Consider the following 26,878-nt stretch of genomic DNA (forward strand, 5'->3'; position numbering starts at 1 on the left):
AAACATCTAAAGTTAATTTAAACTTGTCGTCCTTAATTATTTTATGCTAATCTGAATTTCGCTGATTGAATTCGATGCCGGACTAGTGTAATTGAGCTATGAGGCCGGTTTTCTATCTAAAACGTGCTCGATCCTAATAAAATTACATTACTTAAGTTTCTAACTGAACTGACAGATATAGAATAATAGAAATATCGGGAAAACTCGAACCTCAAATAGTTTAGAGAAGATTTCGCTTTAGATTCGAATGCTTGAAAATATTTAAAAAAAACAAACTGCATCTTGCATATTATATGGAAAAGAAATAAATGTGTTATTAGCGTTCCTTTTAAGCACTAAAACATGAAACACTAAATCTTCAAAGTAGGTAAGAAAATAGCCGTTTTATTTAAAATTTTATGAACACTTTAAAATTGTAAACAATTAGGAGTTGTTGATGTTTCTTTAAAAAAATATGGCTCTGTCCATTGGAGGACAATTTTGCCAGTGTCTAGTAGTTTTTGCCGTTGTACGGTAAAAAAATTCTAGAAAACGAAATATGAGAGGTAATGGTGGATGAACGATGACAGCGCGAATCCGCAATTAGGAGTTAAAATTGATTATTACGTGGATACAGGTTAAAACTTACGCGGCACAAAAGTGTGAAGATGCAGAACACTATGACATAAAACAGTAGGAAACGGATGAATAATTATAGCCCATAAAACTAAAAACCTAATGGTAAACTTGTCGAAGTGATCCATCATCAGACTCTGGTACCATGCTTGGTCAAAGTGCACTTTAAAATAAACAAAGCAAGCCCAATCACGGCTAGGTTACCTTGTTCTGTCTTGGAGTTCCAGTTTATAGCTTACGGTTCCATCATCGGATCAGCTCGACGATAGGTAGGTACTGTGTAAGTACCCTTAGTGTAAGTTTTCGGTTACAAAATACGTCTCGATCGCGTTCGCGTTAAAATCTCAATTTGTATGGAAACACGAACAACGCAAACGTTCCGCTAGAGGCGCTATTCGTGTTTGCATACAAATTGAGAATGCAACGCGAACGCGATCGAGACGTATTTTGTACCCGAAAACTTACACTAAGGGTGGTTTTTTGGAATCTTTTTGTATTTTTTATCTCAAATCCAAATTTTTACTTTTACGGTTATCCCGTAAAACCTAAATTGAAAATACAAACTGAAATATAGATGCACAGAAAAACCAGAAAAATAAGACCATCACTGGGAATCGAACCCAGGTCCTCGGTATTCCGTACCGCGTGCTATACCGCTACACCACTGATGGTCAACGGTACCGACACGAATTTCCCCTATGCACCTCATATCTCAGCTTGTTTGTTTCTTATTTAGCCACTTAAGCAGTGACGCTAGCGTTTAATTTGATTGCTTAGTAACGATATCTCTTGTCCGGGTGAGCGGTTAGTTCCAATGGAGTGCCGAATACAAGTTTCTAGATGTGGGCTACGGCATAGATGTCGCTAGCGTCACTTCTTAAGTGGCTAAATAAGAAACAAACAAGCTGAGATATGAGATGCATAGGGGAAATTCGTGTCGGTACCGTTGACCAGACCATCAGTGGTGTAGCGGTATAGCACGCGGTACGGAATACCGAGGACCTGGGTTCGATTCCCAGTGATGGTCTTATTTTTCTGGTTTTTCTGTGCATCTATATTTCAGTTTGTATTTTCAATTTACACTAAGGGCACTGCATTATTGTATTGTCATCAGAACTACGCGTAATTGACAAGTTTTGTGTTAACCCTTAAAAAGGTAGAGGTGATTTAGCGACCACATGCGTTGACTTGGAAATTCAACCTTATTGTTTTAGTTATGTTACAATATTCATTGTAATTGTTGAAAATACTACTAGCTTTAAAAATATCCTTTGTCAGGTGTGTATTCGATAGCTGCTTTTGATTCTGTGATAGTATGCTTCAATAAATGGGGCTTTATTAAGAGTCGCCAGCAGGCCTACTACGAAACTCGAAACTCGAAGTTCGTATCGTACCGTTCCTCTCGCTCTCGTATTAAATAGTATAAGTGTCAGAGGGACCGCACTACACGAACTTCGAGTTTCGAGTTTCGTAGTAGCCCTGCAGTACGCTCGCCGCTGATCGCATTTTCATACAAAGGTAATTTCGTTCTAATTTACAAACAACACACTGAAACAAATAAAACTTTGCGACTATAATGCGAGCAGCTATTTTGATGCTTATAATTAGTTTTCGTTCATATTCAATGTAACAAAATACAATCACATTTTAACCAAACCTAATTATAAGCATCGTAATGGCTGCTCACATTATAGTTGCAAAGTTGCGTTTTGATCTGTACTTATTGCTGCTTGTAAATTAGAACGAAACCTGGGGACTCAAGGGTTAATACTACAATAAGAAGTACCTAGGTGAATAAGATTACGTCACATGTTTTCAAAGTGAAGCTAAAAGAGCGCGTTAAAAAGAGAAGTAAAATTTTACGAACGATATTGTTGCCTTGTTTAAGTTATTTTTGTCAAAAAAGTGACGGTTAAAGTGACTCTTTCATGCCGTAATCTAATAATTTAAAAAATCTGTTGCATATATGATTTGAACAAGATTTGTTCTGCAGTAGGTAATCATCAACATACAATACTCTTAGAACCAGTATACCTAGTGCCATCCACGAAGACGCGTGATTTTGTCAAAATTAGCCATTAATCCTTTGAACGCCACGGTCACGCGACAGCTGAAAATCGTGCCATAGCTACCATGTCGGCATTTCGTGGCGCCTATGGAACGATTTTCAGATATTTTTTTTGTCGTCTGTGGCCGACCGTGGCATCCAAAGGGTTAAAGACATTGTAACAAGAACCACGGCACGCGTCATCGTGAATGACTCACCCTATATAAATATAATCATTTGATAGAGAAACAAATTCTGAAATAAGAAATTACATTATGAAGTTTTTGCCTATATCCAAGAACAGAAGTTGTAATACATCTAATACTTTGGTCCATTTCAGGAGGTTATAGGTGATACATGGTCTTATGTTGGTGGAAAACAGGCGGAACAGCAGAAACTCGCAGAATGAATCACTCGCATTACTTTTAATTTTTATTTATACGTGACTTGTCGATTTTGTAAATCCCTGCCCCATTTCAACCCGTTTGTCAAGTCTCGTGCAGCCTATACAGATTATAGCTTTTATTATACCTACTTATTTTGGTGAAGGTATTATCATGGCTTTTAAGTAATGTACCTAGAAACTCCTTATTTCGTTCAGCTTATTCATTGAAAATTTGAAATATTGATCTTTGCTACTTTCGAACGTTACTGTTTCGAAGACACTATCACTATCGTCATCGGGACCTGCCTCCGCTAAAACACGCCATTGCACCCTGATTTCGGTTTCTTGCATACATCTCCTAACAGGTACCTTTTGCATCATTCCATCTAGTCTACCTACACTCCAGAAAGTTTACCCCAATGGTGGTCGGACGATATTACCGACATGCTTAAAAACTTGACGAGAGTGTGACCCCAGACTAACCTTTAACCTGTCCTCTCCCAGAGGCACAAATTTGTGCCCAAATTCCTTTGATCCTGTTATCCTGGGAGATGACAGATTAATCTTTAAACTATCACTAAACAAGGTTTCCCGCTAAAAAGTCTGTATGGGCCTATAAAGACCCGTGTAACCACACAACCGCGCCCGTAAGGCTGTGATTAACATGGCCGCACCCGACAAGTCGTCCAACAAGTTGGCACACTCGCAGACCAACAGGTACATTTTGTCGCCGTGTGTGGCCACGGACTTGTGTAGTGCTATCTTCCTCATGCCTACGGAGTGAGGGAGATGGCGGTAGAGCATGCGCGCCCCGGTCCAGTAGAGCCAGTTGCGTTCGAAACGCTCGCCGTCATCGCCTTCGAATACCTGAAAAGGTTGATATTGCGTTGGTTATGGTTAATGAATAACTGTCTAGGCAAGCAAGTAGAACGAGAAATGACTAAAAAAAAGTAATTCGACTTATGGAGTGACAAAAAGTAGGAAGGAGGAGGGCAATATACAGCCCTAGCGTCAGGTCAGATATATGTATCCATCGACCTTATTGTTAGTGGTATTAAGGTACTACATATTTTGACCCCTTGATACAAATCATCCCAGCCTATATACGTCCCACTGCTGGGCACAGGCCTCCTCTCAGAACAAGAGGGCTTGGGCCATAGTTCCCACGCGGGCCCAGTGCGGATTGGGAACTTCGCACGCACCATTGAATCGCTTCGCAGGTTCGTGCAGGTTTCCTCACGATGTTTTCCTTCACCGCAAAGCTCGTGGTAAATTTCAAATGTAATCCCGCACATGAATTTCGTTAAACTCAGAGGTGCGAGCCGGGGTTTGAACCCACGACCCTCTGCTTGAGAGGCGATAGGTCAAACCACTAGGCCACCACGGCTGACTACAAATATTATAATTATAATCTTGACCGTAGTCTGTCAGTCATTTTGATATTCCCGAGTTCACGACTAATAAAATTATTTACTAGGTAACACAAGGTTCTATGGAAGCCCTGGAATCAAATGGTTGACTGTACAAGTAACGTAAATTTAAACTACAGAAACGTTTCTTAAGCTTGGCTTCGACTATCTACTTAAGTTACCCGCAGCTGCGATAGCGCGCGATGCCAAGATCGTCTCATATGCCTAAGCTACCGGCTTGAGAGCGAATCATTTTATACGAGTGCGCCATTTGGTGGCTTTCCAAAAAAACTTGTCGGGCCTGTAAGATTTCAGTGAAGGTATATCATATCACTAACGTTAATACTTGTAAAGATTTACCTACTGTCATTTGGTGCAAATGGAAAATGGACATTATTCGAAATTATACGTCAAAGCAGGAAAATGATAATTTGGAATACATCAACAGGAACATTTGTCCATCCTGAATATCGTCGAAAATGGAACCTTGTCCTGTGGTAAAATTGTCAAATTCATGTAGGCTGAAAAAAAAACCGACCACTTGTATATACGTAAGTAGGTACACTCAGACATAATAATATGACGAATTGTAAATATGTTCCACCCGAAATCATTTGTTTTGGGCCTACATATTAAGTTAAGACTTGATTTAGATAACATTCACTTATTGCTTATTTAGTTTTGCTCCTAATTTGTAATGGAAAATATTACAGTAAAAATAAAATGCTTGTAAATATTTTTCAGCACAATAAAATTTGAATAAATTCACTTTGGTTGATATTCATTTTGTTCCAAAATGGTCAATTCAAGTGGACGATTTTCTATTTGCACCAGATGACAGTAAATCCTTGAAGCCTAGCCAAGTTTACAAAGTCAGGATATGCCACGTTTGGGTAGCAGATTCCCTTTGTTTGGTCTTCTTTGTACTTTTTGCATCCCGTGATGAAATATTTACCTGCTCATATTTTTATCTAAGGCAGTAAGATGAGAAGAAGCATAATAAAAAACCCTGATTGAAAAAACATTATTGCTAATTTTTTTTATGATTTAGATGCTAGCTAATATGTACTAGGTAGCTCGGTAGCTATCTGTCAGTCGGTTGGTAAGCTGTGGATGAGACTAGGACAGAACCGGGTAAAGTGGCGTGAAAATGAAGGGTGCTGGGTATACCCAGCAGTGGGTGGATGTGGGCTCATTTGATTGATTGAGGTACTAGCTTATGCCTTCCATTCTTATGACACCCCTGAGATACTCAAGGTCGGTATATGTTTTTCCAAAGTCAGGTTCTCTAGCCACTCAGATATCCGCTTGTCAACACACACGTCACAAAAGACTCAAGAAACAAAGCGTCTGGAAGGGAACAGTTGTGGAACTCACCTTGTAAACACTAATGATGAACCCGGTGGACTGTGTGAGGGACTTCTTGGGTCCGCTGGCCAGGTCCGAAAGCGGCGGGCGGCAGATCATGGCCACTTCGCTGTACAGGTCTAAAGTGTGAGCCGCCGAGTAGCGGATTGTCTTCGGGTCGAACTTGCTCAGAGACGCACACCTGGAATGTTAGATTATAACTAGAAGGTTCGCGATTCTAATGGTTACACTTACACTGTATATTTAAGTGAGAGAAGACTGCAAAGGCAACTGGATGCAAATAAAAAAAAAAGATGGATTCAACATACATATCATCGTTGATAGGTACTGCAATGCCGTGTAACCAACAATGGCAAATGCCGCGTGTCTGACACTGAGACAAATTTTACAGGGCAACGTTAAAATTAAATATCTTTGTGTTGATATACACCAGCCGCGAAATCTCAAATAGTTTACGCGCCGCGGTATTAGAAATTGTTGGTTAAGCGGCAATGCAGTATATATTCAATAACCTGGGGTATTATCCCTTTTATTCCGTTCAACAGAAGGAAAGAAAGCTACCTAATTTTTAGTCCACTTTTCAACTGGGAACATGATTATGATATCGACAAGGACTAAGGGAGAAATGTATATATCCTCAATAAAGGCTTAAAAAATACTTCTCTCGCTGCATAATTATACCGAAGAACCAAAAAATGTAACTATTATAGGTACTCCTAAAACTTCATCATGCAAAATAATTGTAAGAGCATCTTACCTCATATTATTGTAGAAAAGCAAAGGATCAGTTTGCGTTGTATTTATCACATAGTAAGATATGAATGGGAACTCAGCGCTTCTTTCCATATTCGCCAACAACATGCCTCCAACCGCCGAATTTGCTTGCGCCACTTCTGTAAGCAACTCTGCTGCAGCGACTTTCTGTTTGATCAAAGGTTTGGCCATGGGTGACTCCAATATTGGCTCTATTGGCTCCAAGGGACTCATGAGATGTGCCAGTATGCAGAGCTTAGGGTCAGCAACCTCGAGGATGCTGAGGGAATTTTGCGCAGTCTTCGTTGATTGGCCTTTCTCTGGCGTTGGAGGGGGAACTGGAAGCTGGAATAAAAAGTAAAGAAGTTGTCCAAAAATTGACCACTCTTTCATATGATGACAACATCGATTCCTTCAGAGCGTTTGAACTTCAACTGCTGTTATGAAGATTCGGCATAAAATTTAAGACGCTCAAAGGATAAATTACTTTTTAACAGTTACCTAGTTAACTGCATAAAATTACCAGGAATTGGACTAACGACATCGCAAGATTGAATACTGGCAATATGTCGTTCTAAAGGGGAGGCCTTAATTATTTAACAGTGGAGGTTTTCGGTCTGATGATACTCACTGGAACGCCATCAGGCAGGAACCTATCCAGTGCATGGGCTGGTATGACGAAGCAATCTCGCTCGAGCGTGGCGAGCGACACGGGCTCGGCGCGCGCTCGGCGGTCGTGCGCGGGCGCTGGTCGGTCCCAGCGCAGCAGCGACACCGACGGCTCGCGCGTGACCAGCGGCTGCGGGGGCTCCGGCTCCGGACCGGAGCCGCCGCCGAGGACTGGACCGCATCGCTCTGGAATGCCAAGGGTTTTTAATTAGCACTTACCGTAGTAGATACAAGACAGTGTACTCTGTCTATGACTGTTTATTGTCAATAGTAAATAATAATAGTATAATAGGTAGTTTCAGCCAGTGGTAGGGTGTTGTATTGAACAACTTATAAAAAAAGTAGACAGGTAACTTCAATTTCTGTCTTCGCTTTGATTATATGAAATGACAGACAATAAGATTCTTTAAAAACGAAAATATTTTCGTGTGCCGGACGGATAAGACTTTTTAAACACGAAAATATTTTCGTTTTTTTGGGTAGTGGTAATTTGACAGTTCGAGCACACTTAGAGCGTAAAGCTAGGAGATTCAAATAGGGTTCAAATCCCGTCTGCGGTTCGGCAGAACCGAAAATCTTTTTCGTGTTTTAATTTTAACAAATATAAGAACATAAATTGAGGAAGAGGAAAAGGCAATTTGAGGATTTACGCACACTTTGCAGATACGAAATTTTACGACTGAATTTCGGTGTGATTGCGCTTGCAATGTTGTGTCAATTACTATGAACACATTTGTAGAATTTACGGCACGTTTCGGCTGATATCTAAACTTTGGTCAGGCGTAAACCGAAGTTCCGCGAGTGATCACGCCAAGTGATCAGCCGAATACGTCGGAACGTAAAGTCGGCTGCGGAATTTTGGTTACTTATTTTTGGAATATTGTACTAACGCTTACGGCCAGTAGAAAATTAAATAGGTATCTATCTAAGCACTGCCCTTATACTACGATCTTATCGTGCCGTTTCACGCTAATAGCATTTAATAGGCGAGTAAGAGGAACAGACCGCTACGAACTTCCAATTTCGAATTCCAGAGTACACCTACACTATACTGGCACTAAAGCAACGCTTATTAAAGCTGGCAACTAAATTACACATTTCGATTTAATGGAAATGAAAATGTCAGGCAGGATATCATTAATTTTCTAACGTGACTAGCAGGAAACTTAGTACGGTCGGCATTAAATAAGGCCGCAAGCTCAAAACTATGTGATTTCACTAAACATTTCACAAATAATCACTTTCATGATTTTTACTCGTATTCTTAAGATACTTTGAACTGAATTAGGTACCTACGTCTTTTGGTCACATTGTAGTGACGGTAACACGTTCGTTTATAGGTAATTGGCGGTTTGTTTACGGTATGTGCTAGTATCGCCCCCTGCGCAGAGTTTTGCGTAATACATATTCCCTATTTGAAAGGAGCGATTAAATCCGAGTGCGTTAGAAATTACTCATATCCCTTTCTAATTGGTTCGGTGTAAAGAAGACCAAACAAACTATAACACCATCCTGGAGGCATTGCCTATGCAGCTATGTAGAGCCGTTGGGGGCGCTTGCATGTGCATTCTAGTTTTAGTTTTAAGTTTTCTACTGTTATTTTCTTTATTTTAATTTTGTATTTTAAATGGACCTGGTCTAAAAATATAATAATTATTATTATAACCAAACACCTTAATATAGTCTCCTAGGGCAAAATAATTCTGATTATCTCCGAGCCCCTAGCTATACCTCGGATAAGTACGTGTACAGCTTTTCATTGATGAAACCTATTTTTTCGGCTAGGTACCTACTATAGTATGAGTGAAATACGGAATGCAAAGGAACTCTAAGGTTTTTTATTGATTTCTTTGTTTGACTCAAATATATGGAACAATAGATTGCTTCAATCCCGTCCGGTGCATACGGAAATCTTTTTCGTCTTAAAATATCTAACATAGTTTTTCTTTACAAGACGGACTTGTAATCAGAGTTGCCACCCGTCCCGATTTTGCCGGGACAGTCCTGTTTTCGATGAGCTTTTCTAAAACCATTTTAGTCTTTTTGCTGACCAATGATTGATGAACAATGTCTATTTTTGTTTTTTTTTTTCATAAAATTGGCGAATTTATGACACTTATTTGAAGGATTATGGTTTTAGTTGCGTTTTAAATTTTTTACCCTATTTAGAAGTTACCGGAATTATAGCTATTTAAAAAAATGTAGTGTCTTCTGTCACCTGTCATTGTTAGAATTAGGCAGTTTAGTTATTAAAGTGTATTTACGATGAAAGTCAAACAAAGGTCAAACGTTATTTTGCAAATATACCTACACACGATAAATTAGTATTTTTTTTACAAAAATGTTATAAAATGATTTAATAAACCTATTCCTCGAAATGGTTTTGGAATTAGACCACATTGTAAAAAAGTGATCAATGCCAATTGGACTAACCATCCGATTGGCCCGATTTTTCCCAAAAGATGGCAACCCTGCTTGTAATTCTGAATGATAATAATCAGTCAGGTGTCAGGTATGTACATCTTGGACTGTACTAGTAGTCATTAAACATACAGTAAACACGCGTTACTATAGGGCGAGCCATTTCGAAAGTTTAGAGTGCTTCGTGTGACGAGCGTTTTTGCAATGTTCCATTAAACACGTCGCCGCTGAAAATAGCTGTTTGTTTACAGCCAAAAAGCCGGTTTGATCCGGTTTGGGGCGGTTTTTTGGTGAGTGCATTCTCATTTCCGGCTACGGGTTTTATAGTCCGTAGTGATTTTTCTTTATAGTGATTATTTACTAAGCACCATAATTATTTTTAAAAGATTTTTCATTTATTTTTAATGAATTAGGTCTAAGAAATTTGTTTTAAATGAATTGCCCACGTGAAAAGTGTGATATGAACTTAAGATTACCTACTTTAAAATTATTTTGCCCGGTATCGCTGTTATAATTTATAGTATTATTTGTGTGTCTGTGTTTTATTTTTTTTTAGATATCTGAAGGAATATCGGGCCTGACTAAATAGTTAATACAAACGCTTAAATAGCCAGTCCATTCAACCGTTAGACAACGTTACATGAATATGCAATAGCTGTCCGTCCATCAGGTATTTATAACGTGTAGCATCTGCGACGTGTTATTAATGTTCGCACTAATGAAGACGTGTTCCCAAAAGTTATGTTAGTTTTGGTGATAACTAGGCTAATATTAACATTCAGAAATTTCAGGACATGATTCTCCCATACATTCATTTTGCATAATTTTGTTCGCTGTGTACTGTTCCTTTTTGAAACAGAAGTAAGTACATTTAAACTAGTTTCCTAATGTCTTTCGGAACTCGAAACAAAAGATCGGTTTTCTTTATCTTTCTCATTTGAATTTTCAGGAAAACGAAGAAAACCGAAAATTCCCGAGGGACATTAACACTCTAGTTGTACTGTAGTAATGTTCCAATACTTGAATTAATAATTCGGTGGAATCTTGACATTTCTCGGTGTTCCCAGTCAAAAAATTCTCATAAAATATACAACGAGAAATGCAAAGAAAAATATACGTAGAGCATAAACGTTGCAGACGAAATACTTATATACTTACAATTGTTTTAGCATATTGTTGAGTCAAATGAGTATTTACCTGAATAAGTACATGCATGCATAAGTATGAATGGTTTAATTTTAAATCGCATAATTTTGGTATAATAAGTTATCTTTTCTTTTTGTAGGGGAAATTAATTGTTATTGGTATTATTCCGACAATGATCATTTATAATTTTGCATGACAACATACTAATTATTTCGTAAAATGAGAATACTGATCAAAAAAATCTTAGAATAAAATTAAAAGATAATGTAAAACTTCCAAACTAAAATATGCTAACTAGCCTAATATTTTTTTCAATAGTTTCTATGTTAGCTTTCTAGCTTTATTTGATTGAACGAATTCGACGAACAATGCCCAGACAACAATTTGATTATACACCGTGTTATTTTTGATTTCTATTAACTTTCCACGAACAAATGAAGTTAATTTCTCCCCATACAGCCATATCAAGTAGCGGTTACGACATAAGCCGACACTTATTGCGTCGTACGTAACGGACGGACTTTTGTAACATTATTCCGTAGCGTTACGGTGTCGTGTAAATCCATGTTCTAACGCCGTTTCGAAAAGTGGGGAATAATCGTAACAATTTTGAGTCACACTGCGCTGTCGCAGTATCGACACATCGCGACTTATTTGTGCTCACTTTTAACGCGTAATTATTCATTCATTCATTCGCCGTTCTATCGTTCCGTTCATTGGTAATTGACATTTTTTATTATTTTTTTGGTTGGTGTTTCTTTTTCATGAATGTGTCGCAAATGTGTCGTCGTCAGAAATAATATTGTGAGTATAATTTGATTCTGTGATATTTTCTTCTTAATCGATCGAAAATACTCTACGAAATTAAATTGATCCTGCAATTTGATATCACTTAAACGAATTCACCGATGGACCCTCATAATTTTATAAAATATAGTTAAATTTTTCTCTGTTATTGCTGTCGTTTTCAATACAAACTCGTCATGTCGAAAACAAAAACATTGAAAAATTGTATTTTCGAACAATGTGGAATGTTTTATTGATACGGTTTGGATTGATTCACTAAAAAGCAACGAAAAAATCATACTAGACATAACGTGGAAAAAAAATGTCGACTTAAATTATATGATATATAATGTGACATGCAATAAACCATTTTGAATTTGAATTTATTTGTTCGTTACACTTTTCTGTAAAAGCTCGACGACAGATGAAAACGTTTCGGTTGCTTTTGACTTATTGTTACGAAAAAACAATAATTTTCTTAAACAGAGCAGCCGAATATTGAGAACCATTCTCATTTAACGTTTTATCAAATCCAACACTTATTGTCGTAACCGTTACTACACTTATGTTACTGCAAAATTTATAGCAACTTTGTTTCGACAATATGTCAACAATTTAAATTTGATAAAATTCATAAAATCAAAGTGAACACAATTTTTCGAGAATGAATTTAGAAACATTTATGTCGAAACAGGAACAACACATCGTTACTGTTAATTTTTTAGTGTAAAGCGTTGACATTGCTACTACATGTTGCAACCAAAATCCGCAAAGTTATTAAGTTTAGTAAAAGTTTAGACACTGTTACTAATCTGAGATATTTTGAAAATTTTGCGACCGAAAATGGTTGTATTGGTCCAAAACACTAGTGGCCTAACTCTTCCTGTTTCGCTATGATTTCTTTGGCAGGATGTGTGGTTCATGTCAATAGCACAAAGGTTCCACCCTGCTACTGCTACGTGGCTTAGTTTTCTCAACTGCGGTTAAAGTAAAAATGTTACTATGTGTCCCGGTATGTTACTGTGTGTTACGATATTAAATCGCCAAGTTTATCGTTTATATTGCAATTTGCCTTCTATAAACGAAACAGGTAAGGTTCAATATGCAGTATACATTTTTGTGGACTTAGGCGGGTTTTATATGACACAATTTCGACTCTACATACGTTTGCACGTAAAGCATGCACATATTTCACACACATAAGCCTAAATTTACACTTGCTTGATATATTGCGCGTGCCAAGTGCATACCGAATTGACGTCATATATACTTGCATACAAAAACTAACTTTTACCCGCGGCTTTACTCGCGTGAATATATATATATATTAATATGACAATCAAATTTCCAGAGGAGTTTATATTTTACGGAATTTCCGAAAATACCCCATGCAAAAATTCATGCTATTAGATTTCAACATCATCATCTCATTTCGGCTTATATACGTTCCATTGCCGAGCACAGTCCTCCGCTTAGAATGAGAGGGCTTAAAACCTAGTTTCGACGCGGGCCCTGTGCGAATTTGAAATTTCACTCACCACTGAATTTCTTCGCACGTACGTGCAGGTATTCTCACGATGTTTTGTTTTCGTTCATCATAAACCTCATGATAAATAACAATTATATAATTTCGCACGTAAATTCGAAAAAACTCACGAGGCTCGAACCCACGATCCTCTGCTTCAGAGGCCTTGAGTCAAAACATTAGGCCGCCACGACTTCTGGACTTCTAGACTTAGCGACTGACATTTTGGGATTTTACAAACGTGTAGAAAAGTTGCCAGTGTGCTATTCTAGAGAACCAGCTATCTAAATAAATATCTAATTTTATTTACTGTGAAAGCGTAACTAGCATGCATGGGGGATACACCCCAACAGACAGAATAACTTTCGCAGTCGTAATCTTGGTACGTACTACATATTTGCATGAATGACTGGTCAAAACTAAAATGTCTTAACACCCAAGCGTATTTTGCGAACTACAACTTTTCAGGTAAACATAAGTTGCTTCAAAAAGTTTACAAATTCTTAGGAACTGTTCTATTGGTTGCTTTAATATTCAAGAAATATACATTTAAGTGATTCTAATCGTATGTAATCAAGATATTGTTTAAGAGACTCTATCCAATTAAATTGTCTCCAGAAAACTTACTGAATTTTCTTACCACGTTTATGCGGCAATTTTATGTACGTTTAAAAGTCACTCTTAGCCACAATTAGCGCTAAACTCACCTCAAAACTGCTTTCAAATCAGAACACTTCACCACTGAACAAAAACACTTTGAAAACCACGCTTAACCTTAAAATACACTGTTCCCGCTTTAACTTTTTTTTTAACTCGCTCTCCGGACGCTGGCATTTTGAGCCAAAAATACACTTTTTTTTACCTGAGCCTTCGTTGTATTGGGCACTGGCTCGTGGGGCCGAGAAGAACAGATGGGTCCTGTAGTGATGTTCCTCCATGCAGGAATACCGTTCGCGGTTTTGGCGCTTCGCGTTACGGCCGGCCCCGAGCGCCCCTCGCGCCTTCCCCCCTCCCCCGCTACTACTAACCGACTTCTCCCCACTAAAGTTCTTCCGAAACATCAAATTCATCTTGGACGGGTGCCACTACTGTCTCTCTCACACTAATTAGAAGTTAATTAGAACTAGTTTGGCTTCTCTGTCTGCTGAACGATTTAGTCTTGTTTTATCGCTTTTAGTATTTTGTTATGGTTGATTTCTTAACAGGTGCAAGATGATCGTTTGAAGAAGATTATGTTTTGGTCGCTGTCTGAAAAGTTTGCGACATGTTGGTCTAGAAATATGCAAACAGGTGATTTATAAACTTGGTACAATAATTGCTCTACACTGATGCAAGTTTCGGTCCTATTTGGTCTTTTTGGTTCCCGATGAAAATGACCGGATCAGCCAGCTTTATTTTTTTACTGATTAATAAACTTTTATGATTGGTTTTTTGGAGTCTTTTTGTATTTTTTATTCCAACTCTAAATTTGTTACTTTTACGGCAGTTTGTATTTTCGACATGGTTTTACGGGATACCCGTAAAAGTAACAAATTTAGAGTTGAAATATAAAAAGTACAAAAAGACTCCAAAAAACCAATCATAATTTGATTGCTTAGTAGCGACATCTCTTGTCTGGGTGAGCGGTTAGTTCCGAAAGTGTGACGTCTGTCGACGAAACATAGATGTCGCTAGTGCTGCTGCTTAAGTAGCATAGTAGAAATAAGCAACCTGAGATTTGTATGCATAGGAAAAAATCGTGTCTAGATTCCTGTCCTGCAGTGGTGTAGGGGTTATAGCATGCAGCACGGATTGCTGAGGACCTGGGTTCGATTCCCAGTGCTGGTCTCTTTTTCTGGTTTTTCTCTGCATCCATGTCTCAGTTTGACATTTCGATAAAAAACTTTAGTTAAAAATAAGAACATGTCAAATATGAATCCATTACTGGCCGCAAACCTTCAATGTCATCTAAAATCGATGATGTGCGGTGAATAAGTTATGATTAGAATCGAACGTGCAACAAGTGTTCTCCTTGCTTTGGATACTGTTTCATTTAAGTTCCAGTCTCTAAAATACCTACTACATTTTTCCTTAGTAATAAACTTTTCACAGATGAGAGAATAGTAAAAAAAAGAAAGATTTTATATCGGGAGATGGTGACAAAATATTAGATGATTTGTACCAGTATGGCGGTTCTTCACGTCATAATATTTATGTATGCCGAAACTTTTTCGCATAACAGTTTTCGAAAGAATCTAACGCAATAAGCAGAAGCATATATAATTGTAAATTCTTATATTGTTTAGGAAAAAAAAATACTAAGCAGAAAGTTACTTTCGCATACTTAATATAACTTGGAAGTATTGGTCAATTTTATGTCTAAAACAAAATTTTCAGTTTTGGATTTCAACGATTTTGAGGCAAATACGACGGAGCTTCGCTTCGCGGAGGGCTGGTATTCCGCCCATTTAAATGGCATCTTTGCGCCTATGAAATAAATTATTAACCTAACCTAACCTAAAGTTGAGCAATCAAGTTACCTGGGTTTTCTTTATTGCGGGGGCTTCGGGTTATACAGAATTATGCCGAACTAAATTTCGGCAAGTTTAAGCTTTGTTAATTAGTTGTTTTTAATATGTTGTCTCTCTCAGCTGAAAGTTTTCGGACATTTAAAAAGTCTGCCAAATTTACCCTTAAAAATTATATAAACTCAGTTATGCAGGTTTACTAGTTATCGAGTACGTAATGGTCGATCAAAACTTTATACTGAATAAAATATTTACCGCTTTTTGGGTCGAACTTGCGCGTGAGGGTTGGCACTTTTTACCCGACTACAGCAAAGCCAATACGAAGGGTAATAATTTTAGCAGTCTTTAAATAAGCAAAGTATTAAAAAGGTAATGATTGTTAGACAAGTGATAAAACCCTGTGCCAGTCAGCTATCGCGTTCATATAATTTACGGCTCGACTAATCCTTTGCCATAAAAATGCTTTTTTTTTACGACGAAACTAATGTTCCGTATTGCTATTGCTGTGGTTTTATGAGAAATTTTGTGGCGAGGATAACGATTATGGCAGTGTTTATGTCGTAGTTGGAGGAACATTCTGACATTGCCCTTTATTGGTTACGAATAGGTGTACGTACCCCACCGCGCCCTACCCTAAAGCCGCTACTGCTACCTGGCTATAGCTTGACAAATTTGATAACTATTGCTGACTATCCGCTAGCTCATCCTCATTGTGTATTAGAGGATATACTTGCGCCCATCTCATTTGTTATATGGTACCGGAAACTGCTTCAACTTTGCCCTCTGGTCCCAACATTGCCTGATTTGATTTAGAGTTGATAACTTAGCACCGGTATAGGTATCTAAACTTTTATCCCCGTAATAATAATTCCCGTATAGATAAAAGTTTAAAAACCTATACGGGTGCTAAGTTATCGACTCTAAATCAAATCAGGCAATGTTGGGGCCAGAGGGCAAAGTTGAAGCAGTTTACGGTACCAAAGGCCGAGTTCGTACCGTGCCTGGCTTTAGATTATGACGGACTCATAATTTTTCATGGATGTCGCAAAAAGCGACTAGGGTCCTGATGTCAGAGTGGGCAGCAGCTCTCTATAGCCAATTACGAGCTCCGGACTCCAGCACTGCAGTGTGGAAGTCAGAATTCAAACAAAACTCTTTGCCCAAGAAAATCGTCATGAAGGTACTACACTGGTGCTCAAAAAATTACCACGACCACGAGAGAAAGAAAAGAAAGTAGAAGAGGGAAAGTCCTCATCATAAGTTCGACCCCTTTAATACTTACTCGTACCTTGCAATGATGACTAAAACACAGGCAAAATATCGCTAGATCTTAGCTAGGTCTTGCTTGCAATTGGGTAATAACTAAATGAGCCACTTGCAAGCAGGACCGTAATGTCAAAAAAACCTCACGATACTACGATACGATCGCATTCAGCATCTCTTTCTACCCTTATTCTACACTGTGTGACAGAAAGAAGAGGTGTAAACAATCGTGATTCCGAGGCCGTTAGACAATAAGGCCTATGTCCTCATGGGGCCGTGTTTGGAAATCCGTAGCAGCAAATCGTATTAAAATTAACCATTTCGTTAAGACTAGGTACAGCAAGAAAAGGATTTCCAATTGTTATTTTGTTATCAGTTTAGGGATCTCGCTATCAGTTTGCAGCGTTATCGAGGCTTCCGTTTCCGGTCCCTGAGCAATGGATGAATTTTATCGTTCTATGGTAACTAACCTGGGTTTAGTTCTTTACTTCTAAAGGTCTTAATTTTTTTCTTTCCTCCCGTGAAAGTTCTGGCTTTAGAATGAATCACCTGGTGAAATATTTCAATTTAATTTTAAAAACCTGACTAAGGTAAACGTGCGAGTGATCGTCGCTGCCCCAATAATTGGCATCTTTAACTTCATGTCATTAGCAATAGAGGTGGCAGCTGGGTGTCAGCTATTGGACATTAATGTGTCGAGCATTCGGACGTTTACCTTACATATTTTTCCTTGTCCTGGAAACCTAGTCATGAATCTTTAATGTAGGATATCGTAGGCAACGTAGGAAACACTAGAGCAATAAAGTGAACGGAACATTTGATCTGTTCGACACTATATCACGCTGTTTACGAGATGCTTGCCGCGCTACGAAGACTGGCGCAAGTGAAAGAATACACAGTATCATATTTAATATTATAAATGCTAGTTTGGAAAGGCTAGTGGTACCTATGGCTACTCAAGCAGACGATCGTGAGTTTTTCGAAACTCGTGTGCGAAATTACATTTCAAATTGACCACGAGCTTTACGGTAAAGGAAAACATCGTGTGGAAATCTGCACAAACCTGCGAAGCAATTCAATGGTGTCTGTAAAGTTCCCAATCCGCACTGAGCCCGCGTGGGAACTACGGCCCAAGCCCTCTCATTCTGAGAGGAGGCCTGTGCCCAGCAGTGAGACGTATATACCTAGGCTAGGATGAGAAAGTTTGGTAAGATTTGGACTATGGTAGGTATATGGAAAGACCATGACGTAATTTTTGAATATTTCCGTGGGACCTCATCCCAAATACTCAATTCAACTGCCAGACCTGCGTAATGAAATGATTCAGGCAAATAAATAAAGTTTTTGGTGACTGTACTCGCATGGTCACCGGAACTATATATCTGTACTAAATTTCAAGTCAGTCTGATCATTACAATTAAGTGAAATTAGACTTGCTAGATCCGAAGACAACTTGTAATTGCTTCTTAAGTAAAAGCTTGTAAAATTAGTGTAGGATTTCGAGGTTTATAATTCATCTTTTGTACTTGTGTTCTTGCAATTATTTGATAATACAAGAAAATAATGATTCGAAAATCAAGTTTTGCCGCAATAGATAAATACTGAATACTGAAATCAAAATTTACTTCAAAACTTGTAACTTGGACCACACTTTAGGTACCAGCTTCATAGTAAATTGTTCTTCCCAGGGCGAGTACCTAACCACTTAACGATATTAGTTTTTGGGGTCAAAAATGGTTCATAAAAATAATTAATGGCTTCTCTATTTCTATAAATTGGGCTTAGGATGATAGAAGTTGCTTAGTTCGCAAGTTAACGGTACGGCCACGACTACGTACGAGTGCGACCGATAGCGCGGCGAGTTTTTCTCTGGGGGACTACTACGAAAGTCGAAAACCGAAGTTCGTATCGTACCGTCCCTCTCACTCTCGTTTAAATAATATTAGCGTCAGCGGGACGGCAACATACGAAGTTCGAATTTTGCACTTCGTGGTATATGGCCTGTTCATTGCGCGGTTATGACGCTTGCTGCACAGTTACCTGGTAGGACACGCAGTGCATAGAGAAAATAGGCCAAGTGCGAGTCGGATTTGTGCACCGAGGGTTCTGTATTATTTATGTTTAAATATAGGTACGCTATACATGGCCGCATCTATAATATAAAAGTAAAAAAAAATTTAAAGATTTTTTTGTCAAAAAAATAAAACTGACTCCGATCCGTTTGAGAGCTACGACGCCACAGACAGACATTGGAGTCAAACTTACAACACTCCCCTTTGCGTCGGGGTTAAAAATGAAGTAATTTGGTTAAAATGTCAAAGTCAAATACATAAAGTAATTTAAAACACGTCTTCCATTGGTATATCGCGTGTTTCAAATGTCAACCCACGTTGCCGCCATTTCAACGATAACATCGGCAAAGGTTTATCAGGAAGGGCTCAGTAACTTTGACGTCCAACTGCCCCATAAAACTCGAATAAAAGCTAAGGTCAGCCAGCGGGGATTGTTTCGTAGAAATTGTGTTGCCACTTAAATTTCTTTTATGTTTTTTTCCACGAATATTGAGATGGGTTTTGGTACTGTCATTAAAAAAACGGACAAGTGTGAGACAAATACGCGTAGAGACGATTCCGTATACTATTTTTATTTGTTCAAATATATTTTTAATGACATGAAACAAATACTTTGCTTAACCGCGACCTTAAAGTAAAAAGGAAACTTCTTTTAATCGTTTCAGTTCATTGATATGGACCCCTGCAATGTAACACCTGATTTAATAAAATATTTTTAATGCTTGACAAGCCGAGTTGTGAAAGGAATTTTTAAATAATTTATAAAAGGAATATTATTAACCTGTCCTCTCCCAGAGGCACAAATTTGTGCCCAAATTCCTTTGATCCTGTTATCCTGGGAGATGACAGATTAATTGCACATCAATTTATTCTCATCATTTGTATACCTTTGTACATCAATTAAATTATTTCAATACAAATAAACGAAATGTTTAGCAAAACTGGTACTGCAGATAATTCGAAAATATACATCAACACAAACTATACAAAAATACTACAATCACATCAAAAATACTGACTGCACAGCAAAAATACTGACTCCACAGCAAATTAACTAGAGCGTGCGTAGATGATACTCATTTTCATAGCAAAATAATTTTTACTGTCAATTTGGCACCGGAAAATTAGGTACGACGAGGAGCGGAGCGAGAAGGAGCGTTCGGTACAATTGCGACCACAACGCGCGAGCCGAGCGAGCAAAGCGAGCGCGCCAGAAACTTATTTATTTAGGAAATAATTTGGCCCCTACTAGTGCTGGTTATGTAAAAAGTATATACATGCTGAAGATAAATTGATAGGTAATTATATATTTGATGTGCAAAAATAGAAGCTATATTAAAAAAAGAGTTACAAGGTATGATGTGCGTTAGTCATTATTAGCTGTGCAATAGGGTTATTTCGGGCGTGTCCGACTCTTGGTCGTTTTTTTTTAATTATTTCACTACTAACTTTTGCCAGCGACTCATCTGTTTGCGAAGAATTCGTTTATCGCTATGACGCTGGATCTATGCCATGTTTCAGCATAAAAATTGTCCTTTGTCACAGGACTCTCACTATAACAAATTTCATTTAAATCAAATCGGTGGTTTAAGCGTGAACAGGTAATTAAAATATTAGATATTATATTTAGTCCATTGATAAATTATCAAAAAATATCGGACGCGATTTTTTTTCTTTTCTCAATCAAGTTATAAATGTTACGAGTTCGCTATTACAACCAAATGTCATAATACCCATAATACCAAGTTCCTAGTAGGTACGCCGCAATGTCAAAACAAATTAGTTAAAAAAATCCTTAAATAACCTAACCTAACCTAATCAAAATTTATTTCTTTTCTTTCTTTCTGTTTTTCATAAATATAGCGATGAATAACTAAATTAATTATCAATTAGGATTTCATCCAGTATAACTTGTTACTATTTTTATCATAATAAGATCGTCAATTTAGTACCCAGTCCAAACCTTATGTAATGGTATTTATTAAACTTATACATTTTCATCTTCAGTCTTAATAATAATTCGATATTTGAAGGAGTTGCTCTTTTTACCAATTATATATTTTGGATATCGGACGTAATGCGTAAAGGTAATTATGGTTATGACAGTTTGTTGTACGGAAAATAAACCTATTTGAGATATTTAACATTTTGGACTTTTACGTACCAGTTTCTTTTCATTGGGAAAAGAAAAAGGACGTGTCCAGTATATTCTGATAATTTAACTGACAGACTACCTTATTAGATTTTCTAAGCCACTATGGTAAAGGTCAAGATGGGAGGCCATTTTGGCTTAAGGTTAGGGGAGTTGGTCCTCCGGACCTCCCCTCCCACTCACCGTACGAAACACAGTAGCAAAACTACTATTTCACGCCGGTATTCTGTGGGAGTGTGGTACTAACCAGGTCGAGCCGGCCCATTCGTACTGCAGCCAGCAAGCGGTTACAGTAAGGCTCTACCACGCCATATTTATTTATTCATTTATTTACGAAATGCAATTCACATACATACTTGCTACGAACGACTCGTGCTACGCTGCTACGAGCTACGGCGTAGCAACGAAACCTTGCGTAGCACTTCTACAGAGTTGCTGCCGAATAGTTAACTTCGTAAGGCCCAATGATTCAGGCGTGACTTTGCAGAGGTCCATGTCAACCATAACCGTACATACAAGACAGCTAAGTCTGTCTGACATATATTTTTATTTTTATGCATAAATCCCCCCTCTACATCAATCAATATAATGTGACATATCATGAGACAAATATTGATTTACTCAACTATCACAAATACTACACAAAATGCTAACGCGTTTCGAACTATACACGAGTTCGTTCTCAAAGTAACATCACGGAGCACACGGCGAGCGATCTAGGTTTTTATCAATTATTTTATTCGTATATATTCTACTTCATTAATTTTACTATCTACCCAACGAATGCATTTAATAAAAAAAGGCTACAAATTAAACGCGAAAAAAATACTTGCGGGCAGATTTTGACGAGCACAACCCTGCAGTGTTGAATGATCCCTTGTATAAGCTATTATTTAAGTACTTATTCGATCACAGAACAGATAAGTAAACCTTATGAGGTATCTCAGGATAAGGACATTTCAATAAGATTTGCATAACAATCAGGCCTAAGACCTGTTAAACGTTACCATGGAGAGAGCCGCTGTTTAAGCCTGACCGTTATCTTGAGGCGCCACGCCTGCGTGAAACGTTTATGATCATCATAAGATCATTGATATAATTTCAGCTCATATAATCAACGCACTAGCGCATCTCCGGAAATAATTGTACCTAGAGTCACCAGCATCAATATTTGACTCAGCAAAGCAAAACGTGCATAAATATACCTCTATGATACACTCTTTTTCCAGGGCCGATAGGAAGTAAGATATTTGCGCATTCTTCGCTGAGGCAGAAATACAGAAGAGGGGCTACTACGAAATTCGAAAATTAAAGTTCGTATCGTATCGTCCCTCTCACTCTGGTTTTAAATAATATAAACGCGAACGGAACGGCAAGACACGGAGTTCGAGTTTCGCACTTCGTAGTAAAGGGCCTGGTCACTGTATTTGCCTATTATCAGACGAATTCAGTGGCGGATTAGCCACGTAGCAAGAGTAGCAAATGCTAAGGGCCCCGCGCGTCTAGGGCCCCCCCGGACCAATGCTTTCTGATCGTAAAAAGCGTAAATTTAGATAAGTATCTTGTTTTTTTCTAAATCAATAAGTAAAGTACAATATTGCCACCACAAAACCAATACAAACCGCCGCCAAAGAAAGAGGTGGTATTAAAATGATGGACTATACTATTTTCCTTATAGTATAAACTTGAAGCAAATGAAGGGCCCCATGATAAAATTTGCTACAGGCCCCGCAGGGCTACTACGAAACTCGAAACTCGAAGTTCGTATTGTATCGTCCCTTTCGCTCTCGTATTAAATAGTATAAGTGTCAGAGGGACCGCACGACACGAACTTCGAGTTTCGAGTTTCGTAGTAGCCCTGCTGCGCTGGCTTAATCCGGCCTGGACGAATGGCAAACCTGTGACTGTTTCTAATACGCAGACGCTTGTAATTAAGTAGGTACTTTCACCATCTTTGTCTATCCTCATATATTTGATAGAAAAAGTGACGAAAGCGATTGCGATTTCGAGTGCATTAGATAATAATACTCGTAGCCTCTTACAAAATCAGAATTAAAAATAGAATTCATACATACAGTTTAATTTTGTGCACTTGGTTGAACTAAAATAACCGACATTGCCCGTCTTCAAGGCGACGTGACCTAACGATTAAATTGAGCGAAGACGCACTTCATTTAGCTCGCAGAGAGAGCTGGAAGTTCAGAGGGATGGCGCCAGATGGCAATAGGTACACCGTATTTCTTTTGGCAACCTGAAAGATCTAAATATTCTTTATAGTAATCGTTTATCTCACTCCTGAAGGGATACTAAGCTAGTCATGTGGGCTATAGACCTCGACAGTTTTTCAAAACGGCTTTTGTCACGTGTTCAATCCCTTTGGCAAAAAATTATCTAACCCGGCCGGCCCTATACAATAGGAACGAAGTGCAAAATTCGAACTTCGTATATTGCCGTCCCGCTGACGCTAATATTATTTAATACGGGAGTGAGAGGGATGGTACAATGCAAACTTCGATGTTCGAATTTCGTAGTAGCCAAAAATTTCACGAGAAGCGGTTGGGAAAAGTAACCAATAGAAGAGAACAGCCGGATATCCGCTGGGAAGATATACGAAGACATTTTTTACTAAGCTGGAACGGAAACGCTTTGCTCGCGCCTTGCACTGGCTTGGTCGATCATCAGTCTTTCTATACAAATAAAACCAATTATCGAATACTGCACGTTAACTTAGAATGGCTTCACCTATTGGACTCAGTATTTTTTGTCGATGTTTAGCTAATTAGTTGAATACTTACTCAAAGATGTTTAGTGAAGAAAAATATAATGCGGATAAAGAAAGAATAAAGTGGCTTTTTGAAAATCTATTTATCTGTCGCAATTTCTGATATAATATAATATTTCTGAGACAATTTCTATAACAATTTTCTCTATGGCGTTAATCACACGCTATAGGTAGTAAGTCTTTCTCTGTCTAATCTTGAATTTCAAACCTTTAACTCTGTAAACTCAGTTAGTTACATGTAAAGATAGCCTAAAAATATTTTTCCGTTCGATACCACGCATTAAATGCTTTGATTTCACTTTTGGGGTAAAAATTTTAGTTACTAAATCAATTACCTATGACGGAAAGAATGCCAAACTTATCCGGTATGCAGAAATGGGTACAAGGAATGACCCAGATACCTAATTATTTTCGTGAAATGAGCCATAGGTAGGTACAATGCCAACATAAACATATATCGGCCTAAATAGTTTTTGTCCCAACTCCCAGGTGTGAATATTATTCCAGCGTCAGTGGTAATCGGGTCGTGCAAGGTTCTGGCACAACAACAAGATTAATCAGGACCAGGAAGGAAGTTCTACGTATATCTTTTATTTACCCGACGTAGCGTGGACAACATACAATTATGGTGTACGATTATTTTTCAACTCTTACCGCGTTCTGCGAATTCTGCAAAGCAAAATTTTTGTTTTGTTTTTGGTACAGCGCTTTTTTAAACAAAGTTGAGTTGTGGAGAAAAAAATAAGGTAGTGACTAAATAATCACGTCAAAGTCAAAATACCAATATTTATGTTAAGCTATAAAGCACTTATGAATGACAAAAACAAATCTACACCACCGAATGCGACTATAAGGGCTCCAGGGCCCGGCTATACGTAACTTGCAAGCGCAAACGGCTTGTGCAAAAATTGGCGCAAAAACTGTATGGCGTCCAAAAGCCATTTGTGCGGTATACCTGTCGCACGTGCTTACAGGGGGCCTACCACGCTCTCTTAATAAGATTCAGTTTAGGCTCTAAACTGAACTGCATCGCTATTTCGTACCACGACGTTACTTTTGCGATTCAGTTCAAGCACGGTTCAGCGACAGCGATACAGACATTTTCATTCACTCATTTCAAGCGGTTTTCGTACCATGACGCTTAACTTGAGTGGGAATTGAATCGCTTCAGTGTCAAATTTAGCGATTCAGTATAAGTTAGTCATTCTGTCAATTTTTTTGGAATTTTGAGTGTTTTACTAGGAATATTTTTAAATTTCAAGAACTTTTAAACTTTTATTCAAGTTTTATAACTTTTCATTTCTCACGACATTGTGCTTCTTATTTCCTCATTGATAAAACTAATTTTTCAGTGAGAAAAGAGAATCGTGGATTAGTGACAGCGTAATTTTTATTTAAAATAGGTATGTGTGGTCTTTTGGATCTCAAATTACCGTATCAATCGCAACACTGATTCACGTGTGTGATTTTAAAATCAGACTCCATGGTCGCAATAAATCTATTTCAATTCAGCTGTCAGATGTACTGGTTTACGCGAGCGAAGCCGGGTATTAAGGCTAGTTCTATATAAATAAAGTGATGCATAGTGGGGAATTCAACACTGTTGAGTTTCTAAAGTGCTTTCTAATGCGAATTTAGGTACATATGACGTACGTACAGTCAACTAATAAATATAAAAAATATCATAGTAAAAATTTTTGTTTTCTATAACATTATTTGTCTAATGACGTTGAACGTCATTACGACACGGTTCTTTGGTGGCCTAGGATTCAAATTGGTTGACTGTACATAGGTAAGAAATATGACATTTCTAGTGAGGAGTTTCCAAAGCTGCACATCATTTGCTTTCTTTGACGGCAAATATGGAATTCCATGAAATGCAGCAGTACCCTGGAATTACCTTTCAAATAGGCTTACAGCAGTTTCGCCGAACATATTAATTATTAGTTGTAAGTATTGATTTCTACTCCTAAGGGTTACATAAAGCTACATTGTTAGCCACTAATGTTTTACGCTACGATGATGGCAAATTAACATTTTCCAAATGCATGTGTGCCATCGTCAAGTATGCGGTCTACCGCCCTAAAGTTGATTATTGTTTCGCCGGGTGACAACCAGAGGTCACTAATTACCACTTAAAGTCAAGAGGGATAATCAAACTTATGCATAACATCGTAAGGTTAATATTCCACAATTTTTTTTGCAGTTAGTGACTTCTGGTCACCTGACGGTTCCATCATCATATCAGTCGTAAACTACAGTTGGACATTAGGCTTCCCCCATAGACCTCCAGTTGCGTCGGTTGGTAGCGGCCTGCATCCACCGTGAGCCTGTGTCTTTAACCATTTCATTATTGATTGCATGACAACAAGACTGTCTATAATGTGTCTGTCATAGTGAAAGTTCGACTTTAGCGACGTTTTCATTTGATAGTAAGTTGTTTGAAAATTGATAGAGCATTTATTTGGCTGACCGTACCTACCTGGAAAGCGGTATGGCAAATGAAAAACTACTTTGCAAGAAGCGTCTATTAAATTATTATAATTAAGGAGAGAATTAGCGAATCAGCATGGTGGTTCAGCGGTATAGGGTTGAATTCAAATTACGGACAGGTGTGACTCTTTCATTTTTTATTTTTCTGCTTATTTATACTTATATATTTATTTTTAAGTAATTTGTTTTAGCTTTAGTTTTTTGTTTTATGTAGGTATTATTAAAGTTTAAGAATAATTATGATCGCATTCGCGTGATTAAAACACCCTTGCACTCGTTTGATGTACAAACTGAAGTGACATCAATCCTCCAGCAGTTCGTGCACAATTAGCTAGTAACGAGAGGCTCGCACCGCCACCCGAATATTACCGTTGGGGCACAGGGCGGCCACGCCATAACAAAATACGCGTCTTGAATCTACATAGGCAACGACGACGTCTGTACACGTAGCGTCAATGTGTGCGTAAGACACACAGGGCTGACTA

At 38.1% G+C, this 26,878-nt stretch overlaps 1 protein-coding gene across 1 annotated transcript; it reads right to left on the reverse strand.

Moving 5' to 3' along the window:
* Positions 1–1,381: 1,381 nt before the first annotated feature.
* On the reverse strand, positions 1,382–14,398 carry LOC141435984 (uncharacterized). The gene is made up of 5 exons (XM_074098802.1): positions 13,987–14,398; positions 7,209–7,432; positions 6,582–6,922; positions 5,834–6,005; positions 1,382–3,914 (listed from the first exon to the last, which is right to left on the reverse strand). The coding sequence occupies exons 1-5, from the start codon at positions 14,192–14,194 to the stop codon at positions 3,642–3,644; spliced, it is 1,218 nt and encodes a 405-aa protein (XP_073954903.1). The 5' UTR covers positions 14,195–14,398; the 3' UTR covers positions 1,382–3,641.
* Positions 14,399–26,878: the final 12,480 nt, after the last annotated feature.

This window comes from Choristoneura fumiferana, chromosome 16 (assembly GCF_025370935.1).
Source record: "Choristoneura fumiferana chromosome 16, NRCan_CFum_1, whole genome shotgun sequence".
Lineage (NCBI taxonomy): Eukaryota > Metazoa > Arthropoda > Insecta > Lepidoptera > Tortricidae > Choristoneura > Choristoneura fumiferana.

What these genes read in the sequence shown, in the direction of transcription:
- LOC141435984 (XM_074098802.1), bottom strand. Translation starts at nt 14,194, where the DNA reads ATGAATTTGATGTTTCGGAAGAACTTTAGTGGGGAGAAGTCGGTTAGT. An exon ending in CTTTTCTACAATAATATGAG is followed by an intron (nt 6,006 to 6,581) that starts GTAAGATGCTCT and finishes CTAACATTCCAG; the next exon opens with GTGTGCGTCTCTGAGCAAGT. An exon ending in TCATCATTAGTGTTTACAAG is followed by an intron (nt 3,915 to 5,833) that starts GTGAGTTCCACA and finishes CAACCTTTTCAG; the next exon opens with GTATTCGAAGGCGATGACGG.